Source organism: Arachis ipaensis, chromosome B4 (genome assembly GCF_059453495.1).
Source record: "Arachis ipaensis isolate K30076 ecotype BB chromosome B4, ASM5945349v1, whole genome shotgun sequence".
NCBI classification, from domain to species: Eukaryota; Viridiplantae; Streptophyta; class Magnoliopsida; order Fabales; family Fabaceae; genus Arachis; species Arachis ipaensis.
This window is the reverse complement of record NC_142439.1, coordinates 137,086,659-137,103,144: the sequence shown is the minus strand read 5'-3', so window position 1 is coordinate 137,103,144 and position 16,486 is coordinate 137,086,659. Positions and strand designations below refer to the sequence as shown.

General features: G+C 29.8%; 1 protein-coding gene across 1 annotated transcript; it reads right to left on the bottom strand.

The window, feature by feature from the left end:
- Positions 1–988: 988 nt before the first annotated feature.
- LOC107635102 (heavy metal-associated isoprenylated plant protein 39) lies at positions 989–4,314 on the bottom strand. Its single transcript, XM_016338474.3, has 3 exons — positions 3,933–4,314; positions 3,328–3,403; positions 989–1,766 (listed from the first exon to the last, which is right to left on the bottom strand). Exons 1-3 carry the CDS (start codon positions 3,936–3,938, stop codon positions 1,297–1,299), a joined length of 552 nt encoding a protein of 183 aa, XP_016193960.1. The 5' UTR covers positions 3,939–4,314; the 3' UTR covers positions 989–1,296.
- Positions 4,315–16,486: the final 12,172 nt, after the last annotated feature.

Below are 16,486 nucleotides of genomic sequence, written 5' to 3'. Positions count from 1 at the left end.
TAAGAAGTTAACTATGATAGCATAGATTAGTTAAAAAATGTTTTTATTTTTAAGATTTATTCAAAATTATGTAAAAGAAAATCAACTAATATTTAACTGATGTTATATTAATTATATTTTTTCATATTTACTAAAGAGAAATAATATTTCTACTATTTTTAGAATGTCAAAGCGTTCGTACGTATTTTCGATCATCTACGAATTAAAATCGGAAGAAGTCCTTGCATATTTAAAGAAAGAATGAATAAGTATAAAGAATTAAGTTTTAATTAGTTAATATTAGTTATTTTTTATTGTAAATTTTTTAATTTTTTTTTGAACAATTTAAGATTATAATTTAGTATTTATAATTTAAAATTTATGTTTTAAGGTTTAATATTTAGATTAAAAAATAATTTTAAAAATTAGCAGATATTAATTAAAAAAATTGACTCCATAATTAAATTTTTTTCCAACCTAAAACATACATTGGTTAAAAATCAACCTAAAATCATTTTCTTTGACAGACTTCTAGCTATACCCTACAGGAGTAACATGACAAAATAATAAATTTGTTATAATACAATATTTTTTATGATTTTTCTATAGTTGGTACAAATAATAAGTGAAATAACATGATTGAATGTAAAATGTGTGGGTAAAAACAGTGTGATCTGAAAAGGAGTCCCACCCCTCATATATATCCAGTGCATGATGGGGCTACCTTTGCTTTTTTCAGCCATAATGTCCCACAAATGACAAAGGACATGACATTGCCACAAAATAGAAAATTAAAAGTAACACTTTCTTTATTGCTTAAAAATGGCGGTGGATGTGGTTGCCCACACCCCCATCTCCACCATTTTGACCATCACAATTTACACAAAACCATATATGCTTCATTCTTATATTAGTTACTGTTTTCAATCTTCTTCACATAATGATTTAATTTTCATTTAATACTAATAGATAGAGATATAATTGGTTTATATATACATTGATGCTACTATTGAGGCAAAAATATGTTATCTTATGAATTGTACATTACATTTGTGCTCATTTCATTTTGCCAAAAAACAAATATCCCAAAATTTTTATTCCTTTTCTACACAATATTACTAATCAAAACAACTAACATGAGACATTACCAAATTATATATACAAAAGGAGTTTCTATCTTCTTGGTTGTGGTCTCCCATGCTTCATCCTCATCAAAAGAGATTTTGATCCATATTCCATTACAAGTTGAGACAATTTTATATATTCTCTCTTTTTCTTTTTCTTTTTAAAGAAAAATATATGCTTGCATTGGTTATTTTAACAAATGACACAAGCATTAGGGTTCTCTTCCATGCTTTGAACATAGTAGTAGGTAGTCATGTGAGGATTGTATTGCCTATAAGCCTTGACCATCTCCAAGACCGGGTCCGGCGCCGGAGCCGGAGCCGGAGCTGGAGCTGCCTCTTTCTTTTTCTCCTCCTCTTTCTTTTCCTCGTCCTTTTTCTCCTCCTTTTTCTCTTCTTTCTTCTCCTCGCCTCCTTCTTTCTTCGCCTCCTCCTTCTTCTCTTCTTTCTTGCCTTCCTCTTTTCCTTCTTCTTTCTTCTCCTCCTCCTTCTTTGCCTCCTCTTTCTTAGGCTCCTCTTTCTTCTCCGGCTCCTTTGCCGGCCCTACTAAGATTATATCCGTCGGCCAATACTTGCGCAATTTGCTCACCACGCTCACCGGATCAACCGTTCCTATTATTGTTAATTTCTTCTCCTTCATGTCCATTGAGATTGCATCAATTCCTACAAGGTTACATAAGTTCATGAATCATGATGTATGGTTAATTAGGAGTCATTTGCACTAGAAAATAAAATTCAAATGAAAATTGCTAAATTATTAATTAAGGAGAATATGTTATTTCATCCTTTTCCTTTTTGGACGGAATAACTGAATTTTATTATTACTTTATCCGAATATAATGAATGAATGAATGATAAACTAATTTCAAATGTGAGGCCTAATACAATCAAACAAGAGAAATATTATGAAGCAATTTGATCAGCACTTCATCAAGAGTAATTTATAATTAATTAAGAAGGTATACATCATGTCATAGTATAATCTTCAGATGTGGAGGATGCTAACCCAAGCAGAGCGAACTAATGATATGAAAATTAATAATGTATGCCTCTTTGTCTTATAAGTTATAACATATAAATTTTGGAATTACACTTAAAATGTCACTTTCATCTTTTGGAGCCAAAATTCCAATTAACTATGGTACTTTTAGTTGACCTTCAATTTTTTCATTCAAATTAAACTCCAGATATTGCTCTATAAATTAGTACTTGCAACTTAAAGCGAAAAGTTAAAAGGCAAAGAGGGAAAAAAAAAAGAAGTTTAATCACACCCCAAACATTATTTTATTAGAATTTAAAATTACATTCGTTAGCAAGTAGCAAGTCATCAAGTTGGGCAGTTTTTATTATTCAAGAATGTTCAAGATTATTTTTTAAATTTCATGCATAATATTAATTACTGACAGAAAAGGTTACACTCATAATTAAGAGACACCATAAAATTCTTCTACTTAATCTTCATATTAATATGATACAACAATATGGCTTGTGGTTGATACAACAAACCACATCCCTTGGAAAACACGTTCATATATTTCAAAATATTAATTATTGTGCCTCTCAAGAAAATAAAAACATTAAAATTGTGAAATGCCAACTAATATTTTAACCTCAAGCTAAGATGTCAGGATATGTTGACAAGCTAACTAATATCTCAATTATTAGATAATAATCCAAATATTAGTATGTCTTTATTAAGGTAGTGTATTATTTTGTTATTTCTAATGTAGAAAATATTATTCTTAATATAAAGTATATTTATATTAAAATGAGAGTCACAATATTCACTCTCATAATAAAAATATGACTAGACAAAATAATCAAGTTAAATCATCAAAGGTATGGTAGAAACTAGAAACACACCACAATCTAAAAAATAATAATAATAATTAATTTTAGTTTTGAAAAAGTACTAATTAAAAGAAAAGGTTTCATAATATTTTTTTAAAAATAATTTTGTTCTTGACAAGGGATGGAATATTCTTTAAAAAAAAAAAAAAAAACTAAATTGACGACCATGTAAATGTTGGTAAAATGTGACGTGTCCATGATTCTAAGGTTTCATCATTATTTGATTGGTCACCTATCACTCTCCTCAAACTAGATCTTAGAACTTTCTAGCATTCCCCTGATTTTCAGCAACCTCAAATCAGCATTCAGATATGAAAAATTATGATCTAACATTGATATAGTTAATAAGGGTAAAAAAAAAATGATTCGGTACCTGAAAGTGTTGACACTGTTTTCAGTGCCTTCTGCTTGGCCTTGTCATCAGGCAAGTCTAATTTCAGTACAAATTTCTGAAAAGAAAAAAAAAATGGGAACATAGAGTGATTAATTTAACCCAGATTCAATAAATCCTTAATTAGGAATGAACTTTATTTATCATGTGAAAGAATATCAACATACAAAAAAAAAAAAAGAATTAAAGTTCTCCAAAAAGCTCCGTCAATTTTGATGTAATTAAGAAAGAAAGAAATTTAACAAATTTGAAAAGAAAATAAATAATAAATAAAAAAGAAAATCTAATCCAGCCCAGATGTTGAATCAAATATCCACAACCATCTGGAATCTGAGGAAAAATTCATGTTAGGCACATGCATGTACAAAATCTTTACAAAAAAAAAAATTAAAATTGTGGAAAAGAATATAAGGGGAAGAAAAAAAGTAAAAGCCATTAGAAAGGTAATTAATTAATTAAAGAGAGTAAGCTAATAAGAAAAGCATAAAAGTTGATGAAGCAAAGTGAATGATCCGTTTTAGAAAAATGATGATAGAAAGGAGAATCAAATCAAAAGAAGCTAAGAAAGTGGGGAATCATGCATATACCTTCATAATTTTTGTTATTTCCTTCCTTGTATATGGTGTGATGAAAATATGATGCAAGAAGATCAAAAAGCAAAGAAAATGAGAGAAACTCTCTGAAAGAAAAAACAAAGTAAAGAGAGGCTGCTATGAGAAGATGAGAGAGTGCAATACGAAATGGAATAAATGCTTTGTCATGTGAGAGAGAGAGAGAAATGGGTTTGGAAGAAGAGAAAATTCGAATGAAAACAAGGGTGTGCAGAATAGGAAAGAGAAATTAGAATTAAACAATGCACTACGTAGTAGTAGAAGTAGTAACTAGTTAAGTGATGAGTAAGAATAAGAGAAGAAAGAATGAATAATATAATTTTAATTCAAATTATAATATTCTTAAAATATTTATAATGTTGGAATTGGATAGGTGGAATGTTTTATTAACATATAATAATGGGCCCCTCCATCATCTCTAGCTTGTATTGTATTCACATTCATATTCATATACGGCTGATTTTCAAAGCATAAGGCATCACGCGATGATTGTGAGTGTGTGTTTTAATTTTGTATATATGACTAGGGTACTTAAGGGCCGCCACGTCACCAATTTTAATTAGGTAAAAATTTATATGAACTTGATAATTAACTATGATGCATCGGACATGAGACACGATACGATATAAAATACACGGATATGCGAATTTATAATTTTTACAAGATATAAAGACACGGCATATATATAAAATATAAAATATTTTTTAAATAAATTATAATAATATTTTAATATTTTATTAATATTAAAATATAAATTAATTTTTAATTTTTTTAATTATATAAAGTATTTAAAATATTTTTTATTTTAATAATATATCGTATTTCTAAACTCATTTTAAGAATATATATTAAGAATAAGGCTGGACACGCTGACAAATGATGATATTTAGATATGTTTAAACGTGTTTGGAGAAGAACTTTTTTATTTTTTATAAGACATGATTGGACACAAAAAATACACATGTCGAACGAACGTTGTATTCAAAATGTGTCTGACACACAAATACTACAAATAAAAAAGTGTTCATACTTTATAGATAACTAATAATAATTAAATAATAATTTATTAAATCTATGAAATTATCTAACCATTTTTAATTATATTAACTTTACATTAAAGTAAATACATGTAAATTTTTACCTTTTAATTAACATTACTGTCAAAATTTTAATTTCAGAATTCAGATAATATATTTTATTAGGATTTTGTAAAGGGGAGTCCAAGCAAGAAGAAATACTCTTAAAATAGCCATAAATAAAAAAATAAAATAATTCTTCTGTGCGTTTAATATATTGTAAACTTCATTATTTTATTTTTAATTTACATTTGTTAACAAAATTTAATGTGATCGACTTGTTATATTTAAAGCGAATATCTAATCCTATCTATATGTCTTTTCACACCAAAGACAATATTGATAGGAGTCATGGCATAGTTAGAATTAGGCACGTTTAGAATGAGTATTGTGCCTTGTGTGTTTGCTGTCAAATCTGTTAGGATGGCATGTGCTTGTTGTTAATTCTGTTAGGCAGTTAGCAGTTAGTTCTGTTAAGTTCTTACTCCCCTTTTTAGTGAGTCAGTTAGTTGCTAGAAGATGCTGGAAGCTTCTTTACTCAATTCACTACTGAGTTTGGTTGCTTATAAATAATCCTCCTCATCACCTTACAATGCAGTTTTTATGCAACACAACTCTTATTCATTCAATGAAACTTCTTCTCTTTCCTACCTTCTCTACTCTCTCTGTTCTCTCTCTCTTTCAATCTCTTCTCTGATTCTTCTTCAAGATCACCCTCTATGATCTGGTACCTTTCATGGTATCAGAGCATATGGTGCCATAGCTTCCGCAAGATCCAAATCACAAGAACAAGGAATTCAAAAGCACACACACAATGGCTCAGGGATTCACAGCAACGCCGATTTCAATGAAGCTGGATGAAGACAATTTCTTGCAGTGGAAAGATCAAGCATTCTCAACAATTGAAGGAAATGATATGCTGATTCATATCACAGGAAAGAGAATTCCTTAACAGTATCTAGGTACAAATGATGAAGATGTAGTATTGAATCCACAATATCAACAGTGAAAAAGGCAGGATGCGTTACTCAAATCCTGGCTCTTAGCCTCAATGAGCAAGTCATTTACTACAAGAATGGTTGGTTGCATCTATATGCATCAGGTGTGGAAGAGATTGGAGGATCATTTCGCTTCTCAAATCAAGGCAAAGGTAATGCAACTGAAGCACAAACTCAGCACACTTCAGATCGGAGCATCAGTGACAGATTATGTGCTTTCGATTAAAGGTACAATTGATGCACTAGTTTCTGTTGGAAAGTCAATCAATGAAAGTGATCATGTAAATGCAATCTTGCATGGCCTAACTGAGGAGTATTCTTCAGTATATACCTCTGTACTAGCAAGAGCTCAAAGCATAACAGTGGCTGAGCTAGAGGCATTATTGCTTGCACATGAGAGTATGCTTTCTAGATTCAGAAAGCCAGAGGCGTTTGTCCAAGCCAATTTTGCTCAATTTGGAAGAGGAAACTTCAGAGGCAGCTTTCGAGGAAGAGGAGGAAGAATGTCTAGAGGAGGCAGAGGTGCCTTCAATGGAGGAAGATCTTCTCAAGAGTCTTGGACACAGGAACAGTCAAACAATGAACAGTTTCAAACTGGTAGAGGTCAGTTCAATAGAGGAGGAAGAATGCAAAACACAAGAGACAGACTTCAGTGCCAACTTTACAACAAGTTAGGCCATACAGCAAGAACTTGCTGGCATAGGTATAGTGAAGATTTTTATGAAAGAGACTATAGACATTAAGGATACAGTAGAGATGGAAACAACTCATCAGGTTATAGCAACCAGGTCTCTCAGCAGATTTCTCAGCCTCATGCCAATTTTTCCAATGTCTTGGCAACACCTGCCACAGTCTAGGATCCAAGCTGGTATCCTGATTCAGTAGCTAGTCATCACATGACACATAATGAGCAGAATCTGCTAGAGAATGAGGAGTATTGTGGAAATGAACAAGTCATAGTTGGTAATGGAACAGGTTTGCAAATCTCCTTTGTTGGTAATTAATGCATTAAATCTGATTTGAGCTTTAGAATACTATACCTCAAGAAACTGTTGTGTGTGCCTGGGATTACAAAGAACTTATTAAGTGTATATCAATTCTGCTGTGACAACCATGTCTTTTTTGAATTCCATGATGATAGGTGCTGCATAAAAACAAAAGATACTTAGCAGTTAGTACTTCAAGGCATTGTTCACCAAGGCCTTTACAAATTTCCAGTTCTTCAAAGCTCACCAGAAGCTTTCACTGCATCAATAAGAAACAAAGATGATCTGCTGACTTGGCATGCTAGATTAGGACATCCCAACCATAGTGTTGTGTCAAAAGTACTAAAAACTTGTCAAATTTTCCTTCCTGTAACCAAATTAGATTGTTCAGCCTGTTGTATTGGCAAATCTCATCATCTACCTTTCACTTTATCACAAACTATATACAAACACCCTCTAGAACTTGTACATTCTGATATTTGGAGACCAGCCCCTATTGCAGATAATAATGGACATTGGTATTTTGTCAACTTCATTGATCCCTTCTCTAAATTCACATGGCTTTACCTAATCAAATCTAGAGCTCAATTAAAATCAGTATTTAATTATTTCCAACAAACTGCTGAGTTACAATTAAACAAGAAATTGAAGATGTTACAATGTGACAATGCTGCTGAGTATATGAGTTTATCTAAGTTGTTACAGGTCACAGGAGTTATTTGCAGGTTCTCATGCCCCCATGTACATCAGCAGAATGGAGCTGCTGAGAGAAAACATCACCATGTGGTTGAAATGGGACTTACCTTACTTGCAGGTGCATCCATGCCTACAAAATTTTGGGGTGATGCCTTCACTACTGCTACAAGGCTGATAAACATGCTGCCAACACCAGTTCTGAATGGCTTATCTCCTATGAAAAAACTGTTCAACAAGAAACCTTCCTATGAGCAGCTTAGGGTTTTTGGCTGCTTGTGTTTCCCTCATCATAGAGCTTACAACAAGCATAAGCTGGACTTCAGGTCTTCTTCCTGCACCTTCATTGGATATGGAACCTCTCATAAAGGGTATAAATGCCTCACTCAAGATGGAAAAGTCATTATCACCCTTCATGTAGTGTTTTTTGAGGATTAGTTCCCCTTTCAGCAAGCAACAGATCACACTCACAGCAATAATACCTCACTTACTGTCCCATAAATCCCATCCATTCCAAGACTGACCACCTTAAGACTTGAATCAGCCCCAAGGGAAGCTGCTTTAAATCAACACCCTGCTATTCATACCTCCTCTCAAATTAACTCCATAGTGCCTCAGCAACCAATAGACACCCCTTCCACTAATTCTCTAGTTAGGACTGAATTGCCAACAGCAAGCTCCGCAAATCCAACTCCAATTCCTATCAATGATATTGAGATTGTATTACCAATGCCTATGGATGCAAATCCTGTCCACCCTCCTACAGTAGTCAATTCTCACCCAATGATAACCAGGGGTAAGGCTGGCATAGTCAAGCCAAAGGTCTTCCTAGCCAATGTTGAGCCAAGAATTGTAACACAAGCCCTCAAGTCTCTAGAATGGAAGGCAGCCATGGATGCAGAATATGCTGCCTTGATCAAGAATAGAACATGGAAATTAATGAGGCTTCCACCAAATAAAGAAGCAATTGGCAGTAGGTAGGTTTTCAGACTAAAGTACAATGCAGATGGTTCCTTGCAAAAGCATAAAGCAAGGCTGGTTGCTCAAGGGTATGCTCAAAAACCTGGTTTTGATTTCACTGAAACCTATAGCCCTGTAGTAAAACCGGTTTCTATCAGACTTATACTCTCTATTGCTCTATCAAAGTCCTAGACAATTAAACAGCTAGATGTCAACAATGCTTTTCTTCATGGTGACTTAGCAGAAGAAGTATACATGAAACAGCCTCCTGGCTATGAGCAAGGAGATCCCTCACTGGTGTGCAAGCTCACCAAAGCTCTCTATGGGTTGAAGCAAGCCCCAAGAGAGTGGTATCATAAGTTGGCCAATGGTTTAAGGGAGATTAGCTTTGAAGCTACAAAGTCTGATATCTCAGTCTTCACTCAGAATCTCAGTGGACTAAAAACCTATGTGCTTGTGTATGTTGATGACATCATAGTAACCGGAGAGTCAACAGAGCTTGTGAAAGAGGTTATAGCAAAGCTGAATGTTAAGTTTGCTTTGAAGGACATGTGAGATCTTCACTATTTTCTTAGAATCCAGGTAAACAAAACCTGTGATGAAGGGCTGATACTTACTCAACAAAAGTACATTCATGAAGTTCTAAAGAAAGCTGACATGGTGGGCTGTGCGCCCTGCCATACTCCCTTGCCCACCACAGTAAAGATCACAGCCCTTGGAGGTTCCAGCTTCAATGATCCACAGCTGTACAGGTCAATCATTGATAGCTTGCAATACTTAACAATAACCAGGCCTGAAATATGCTATAGTATCAATAAACTGTCACAGTTTGTCAAAGCTCCTCTAGAGTCTCATTGGAAGCTAGTCAAACGAGTACTAAGGTACCTCAGTGGCACATCCAGCTATGGCTTACATCTAAAATGGGAAACTTCCTTGGGAATAACTGCTTATAGTGATTCGGACTGGGCTGGAATCCCAGATGATAGAAAATCCACCAGTGGCTATTGTATTTTTCTTGGGACAAACCTCATCTCCTGGGCATCAAAGAAGCAGACAGTAGTAGCTAGATCCAACACTGAAGCTGAGTACAGGAGCATGGCAGAAGCAGTGGCAGAGCTGACTTGGATAAAGACTATGATGAAGGAGCTGTTGCATCCTCTACCAGAAGCACCAATGCTATACTGTGACAATTTGAGTGCTGTCCTACTTGCTGCTAATCCCATTCTGCACTCTAAGTCCAAGCATTTTGAAATAGATTTACATTTTGTCCGTGACTTTGTTAACAGCAAGGCAATTCAGGCCAATCACATTCCAGGCTCAGTTCAAGTAGCGGATATCCTCACAAAGGCAATACCTTCTGAGAGCTTTTTTCACTTTCGGGGCAAGTTGAGTGTTCACAATCAGCAGCAAATCACTAGTTCACAACTGGTTCAGATAACAACAACTGAAGGCAGTGGTGATGCTTGAAGTTATGGTGTCTAGCAGCCAACAAAGTGTTTCACAATCAACAAAGATGGACAACTAGAGATGATGATAGGAGTCATGGCATAGTTAGAATTAGGCACGTTTAGAATGAGTATTGTGTCTTGTGTGCTTGTTGTCAAATCTGTTAGGATGGCATGTGCTTGCTGTTAATTCTGTTAGGCAGTTAGCAGTTAGTTCTGTTAAGCCCTTACTCCCCTTTTTAGTGAGTCAGTTAGTTGCTAGAAGATGCTAGAAGCTTTCTTGCTCAATTCTCTACTGAGTTTGGTTGCTTATAAATAATCCTCCTCATCACCTTACAATGCAGTTTTTCTGCAACACAACTCTTATTCATTCAATGAAACCTCTTCTCTTCCCTACTTTTTCTGCTCTTTCTATTCTCTCTCTCTTTCAATCTCTTTCTCTGATTCTTCTTCAAGATCACCCTCTATGATCTGGTACCTTTCAAACGCAATTTAAACAAAAAAAAAGTAATATAACCCCTGCTATTATTATTTTAAGATAATATGACTTGGCCGTACTAAATATTTATTTTTTTTACATTTAAAAATATTACTAAATCATAATAAGTTATTAGCTATTTCTATTAATAATATTTTAATTAAATATTAAATAGATCTTGTATTACTAAAGATTTTACTAACACTTTTATAAAATTTTAATAATATTTAATAAAAATGTTACAATATTACAACAAATATTTTTTATTATTTTATTTATAATATGTGAAATTTTAATTTTCACAAATTATTAATAGATTTTTTCTTTTGAAAATTCTCTATACCTGTGCTATGATGATCTGACAAAGAAAAAGCATTGTCAGAAATAATATGTCCTAAGAAGAAAAATAAATACAATACAAATTTTTTTTTTAAGAGATAAAAAAAGTGTTAGACGAGAGATATAAGAAGAAAATGGCAATATTAATGGTGTTAGCTGTGGTAAACAAGATAATAATGATAATAAAATATATTAGTACACAATAGAAATAATAAAAAAAAAATTATAATAATAAAAATAAAAAAATAATAATAGTAATGGTAATTAATCTTTTTTACTGTATGAAATTTTGTAGAGGTTAAAATCTTCTCAAATTATAAATAATAATAGCATTGATTATATTTAATGAATTAAAAAAAATTATATTATATTAAAATAATAATAGCATTGATTATATATTTTTTTTAAATTATATTATTTTTCGTAAAAATAGACAAAAATCAAATTGCATGTTAAAAATCTATTTTATACTAATCCTATTCTTAATTAATTTGGAGGTTTTTTTTATTGCACTTTTTATTACCTCTTCAATCATATATAAATTGGGTTAATAGTCTTAATTTTTGAAAGATTAAACATTTTTTATATTTATCTTTAAAAGATTTTATCAATTAAGTTAGTTTTATAAAAATTATAAATTAACCATATATTTATTTTTTAGTTATTTCATTAACAGTTTTCATCAACGATTGATAATATAAAATGTTAACTGATAAGATACATGACATTTAATATATTCAATTAAATGTTGATTAAATATGTTTATAAAAATCTATTAGCTTAGTCATATTGAGATAGAATTTAAGACTAAATTAATAGATTTTTATAAACATATTTAATTTGATTAATATCTAACTATACATATCAATTTTTATCTGTGTTGTCAATTAACGTTTTACAATATCAATAGTTAACTAAAATTATTAATACAATAACAAAAAAATAAACATAATTAATTTTTAATTTTCAATAGACTAATTTAATTAAAAAAATTTCAATAACAAATTTTAAAAATACTTTATCAAGATTAATTTAATTATTCACTCCATAAAAATTAGCAGTGGTACCGTACGTTGGCACGCACATCAAAAAGGAAAAAAAATTGTACGTTGGACTGTTGGAGCACTTAAAGAGATTTTTTTTTTATGATGTGTAGTATTTAGTTTTTTTGTATTTTTAAGTATTTTTATTTTATCAAATTTAATTTTAAGACAAAGTTTTACATAAATATTTGATTATATGGTGCAAAATTATGAATAAAAATATGCTATTCATATTTATTATCTCAAAATCTTAGCTTATAGACATAAATATATATCTAATTGAAGACAACAACATATATTATTTTCTTTTATATATAAGAATAAATTTATGAGTGTTACTTGAATCGAAAACATACTCGTGTAATTTGAATATCAGCAGTTCTATGCTTAATGATATAATTTATTTACTATATTGCATCTTAAATCTGTTACACTATTTTTCTTTTGATCATCTTTTTTTAATGCATCATGCGATTAGCAGAAAATATAACATATATTATCATTAGTGTACAATAAAAAGAATCACTTTATTATTAAAATACATATGGATTTTAATTTTTCTCACCTATATATAAAAAAATTTAAGATCAATTATTTTATTGGATCATATGTTGTTTTCTTGATTAATTTATTGTCTTCGTTCTTGACAATGGCTCTCATGAGTTTTTAGTTGTCCTTGATGACAATGCTGAAAAAAATGACTAATTATCTTTAAGAGTTGCTTTGTTATCTCTCCAATTTTCTTTGTCATCTCTCCAATTTTTTTTTTTTTTTGGTTCGAATTGTTGTAAACGATCTAATAAAATATAAGGCAAAACTTAATTAATTAGCTATATATTGTACCTAACTTATTCAGCTACTAATAAAATAAATTGAATATTAGTTGAGTAGAGATGGCCGGTTAGGAGTGATTTAGAAGTAAGGTATTTTAGATAATAATAAAAATTAATATGAGGCCATAAGTATAATAATCTAATTGCAATATAGTTAATATATACTTAAAAATATGAGTTAAGTATTTTGAAATTGATTCAACTTTGAAAATAAGTGAAATCAACATTAGTGTAATAATTTTTTCATTTGCATTTCTTGGTATTCGCTATTTTACAGAGATTGTTAATATATATATATAATTTTATACATGTAAAATTTAATTATAATTATATATCTATTATATTTAATAATATTATACAATTATTTCAATAATTATTAAATAATACAAAATGAGATAATTTTAAACTATTTTGATATGATTTTTTATTATCTTTCAAATATTTTCGATATGTTATTATCTCTTTACAAGATATATATTTTTGGATAAATTATACTTGGGCTATCCAAGTTTATCACGTTAAAATTTTTGTTACATTGACTCAAATAAAATCTAATATTTATTCTATTGAATTTTAAAATAATATAGATTATTCAAAATGCAATTCACACAAAAATTAAACTACAATCATATCATTGAAGGGTGTAAAAAATATTCTTAGCATATTCAATTATTCATTGGATTTCACAATATATATCAATATTGTCGTTTAGAATATATAATATATAATAATATCTTCTTAAAGATGATGATGTCTAGTACTCCATCCCGTAGTTAAAATAAAAAAAAATAAAAAAAAAAAGAAGAAGAAGAAAGAATAACAAACTAGGCCCCTCACTTAGCTTCTTCTATCGATAAGTTGCTTTCTCAAAGCAGTTTCATGCATATAGTTCCTAAATTTAGATCAGAATCATGATGAAAATGTGATTCAATAATGAACTGTTATTTTTCCCTTTTCGGATCCCGCTAGGGAGAATGTTCGAACTCTTGACCTTTTGAATCTAGCGATCTAATACCATGCATGATACCACTCATCCTAAAAGTTTCAACTGATGGGAAAATGTAACACTAATGATTATATCTCTAATACTCTCTAAACTTCCATTGTATACATTATATAAATATTCCATTGGTTCCTCATACTTTCCCTTTCCGAAAAGGCATCTTACGTTAATATAATTTTACCTGAATTTATATAACTGAATATAGCTACAGTGAATTTTGTGGGTTAAAGTAGCAACTTTCTTATAAAATTTTAAGGTTACTTATATTAATATATTCAATGTAAAGAATTTACAAGTTCATAAACTAATTATTTATAAAAACCACTTACCACTTAAGAATATGGTTTTTTTTTTTTTCCTGAATTCTTTAATACTAATTATTTAAGGAAAACTTCTCTAGACCCTAAACCAATAATAACCACCTAATATATTACTAGGATTTGTGTATAATTTTAATTAATTCTAAATAAGTTATTTATATCATGCATGCATATTCAAATTCTGACGATATTCAAACCTAACAAAGGCAGTTCTAGATATTTGGACAGAAGTCAGTAGCGGAAATCAAAAAGTCAGTAAAAATTTTGTACTATTCATTTATTTATAATGGACATGCATGCATACATATTCTTATTTTTTATTTTTTAATTTGGTGCAAATAATGTTCATAGGCCAACAATAAAACATGTAAATTACGATTATGTATATTCAAATATTCAACATATTAAGAAGCAGTATCTGTTGCCATGTAATAACTTTGTAATTACGAAGACAGTTTTTGTATTATAGATATAGTTATTGATATATATTTTTTTATTTATTTAAGTCTTTTAGTAGAAATACTATTATAACATAGTATGAATGTTTTTATGAGAAAGATCTAGAGTTGATTTTTATTGAATTCAAAAAAAAAAAAATAGAAAGTCTATATAAAAATTTCATGCAAACTAAATGTTATGAAACCACTCATCCCAAAAGTTTAAGCTGATAGAAGAAGGTAATATTAATAGTTATATCTCTAACATTCTCCCTTAAACAAGAGCCTCTCTTTTGGGTTTGTTTGATTTGCTATTTTTTTTTATTTTTTGAAAGGATCGAATTCTTGACCTTTCGAACATAAAGCTCTGATACTATGTTATAAAATCACTCATTCCAAAAGTTTTATTAGAGTTCTATGTTCGAAAAGTTAAGAGTTCGATTCTTGGTGAACTCCAAAAAATAAGAAAATAGCATAAGGCAAATAAAAAGAGAAAAAAAAGCTTATACAAAAATCAAACAAACAAGAGAGGCTTTACTTTTTACTATCAGCTTAAACTTTTGGAATGAGTGGTTTTATGACACTATAAAATGGCTCTTATACAAAGGACGTATTATAGGAGGAGTGCTAGGGGACAGCAATTTTTGTGTTTTGTAACCATCATTTGGCCGTCAATAGTGCTTTTAATGGTATGAGATTACATCTAATGATAGAAAATCACTCACTTTCCTTTTGATGGTTAAGTGCTGTCCACAAAACACAAAAATTGCTGGTCCCTAAACTTTCTCCGTATTATAGATATAATTGTTAGAGTAATAATAATTCATATTACCTCTCTATATCAAGTTAAGCTTTTGATTAAATAGTTTCATAACATAGTATTAGAATTGAATGTCCAAAACGTTTAAAGTTTGATTTTTCGTAAGCTCCAAAAGCGAAAAAGTAGTTTAAGACAAATAAAACAAAAAAAAAACTTATAATATACAAAAATTCAAGCTAATCCAAAAGAAATTTTTATTTGACAAAAAATATTAAAAATATAATTATTTATATTTTTTTCTATCAATTTAAACTTTGAAATAAATAATTTTATAACAATAACTATTTATAATTTTTTATCAAACTTAAACTTTTAAAAAATAATATCACGATAACTATATATAATCATAAAAGTTTTTGGACTAGACATATATATTTTCAAATTGTCCCCTTTTCCCTTAATATTTTCATTGAAGCCGGCTAAACTGTTAATTAAAATTGAAAAAGTTAAACAAAGAGAATAATACTACAATAATGGTTGCATATTGATGTTAGAATGTAATGTTGACATCTTAACCACTGCATATATTACACTAATTTGTTGACAAATCTTAGGACATACATTACAGGCCTGCACCATACACCCTTTAATTTTTCAACTTTACAGTCAGCATTGACAAGATCTAATAAATGCTGCTTGTTGCATATTTAAGGACCATGCATGCATGTAATTTGTCATGAAAAAAACGACATTCAGTTTTATACTTTTATAAGAGTATATTATTTCAGTACAAACATGCTATGTGTAATAAAAAATTAGTTATTAAATCAGTTATTTATATAAAATATATTTTAAAATATAAAATATATATTAAAAATAAATTAATTAATATATAATATATAATGACTCATTTAATAATTAATTTTAGTATTTTATAATATTTTTTATTTTTAAAATATATATTAAACTGAACTGTGAAATATTATTGTTTGAATAACTAACTTTTTGAATTTTCAAGTGATGAATGCTACACAAATTTACAAATTCACAACATGCATAGTAAACTTGATTTTAAATTAGGAAGAGACGAAGAATGTACTAATTCTAGGAATAAATTGCATAACTCTCATTTACCTAGATTAAATATTTATATTTATAA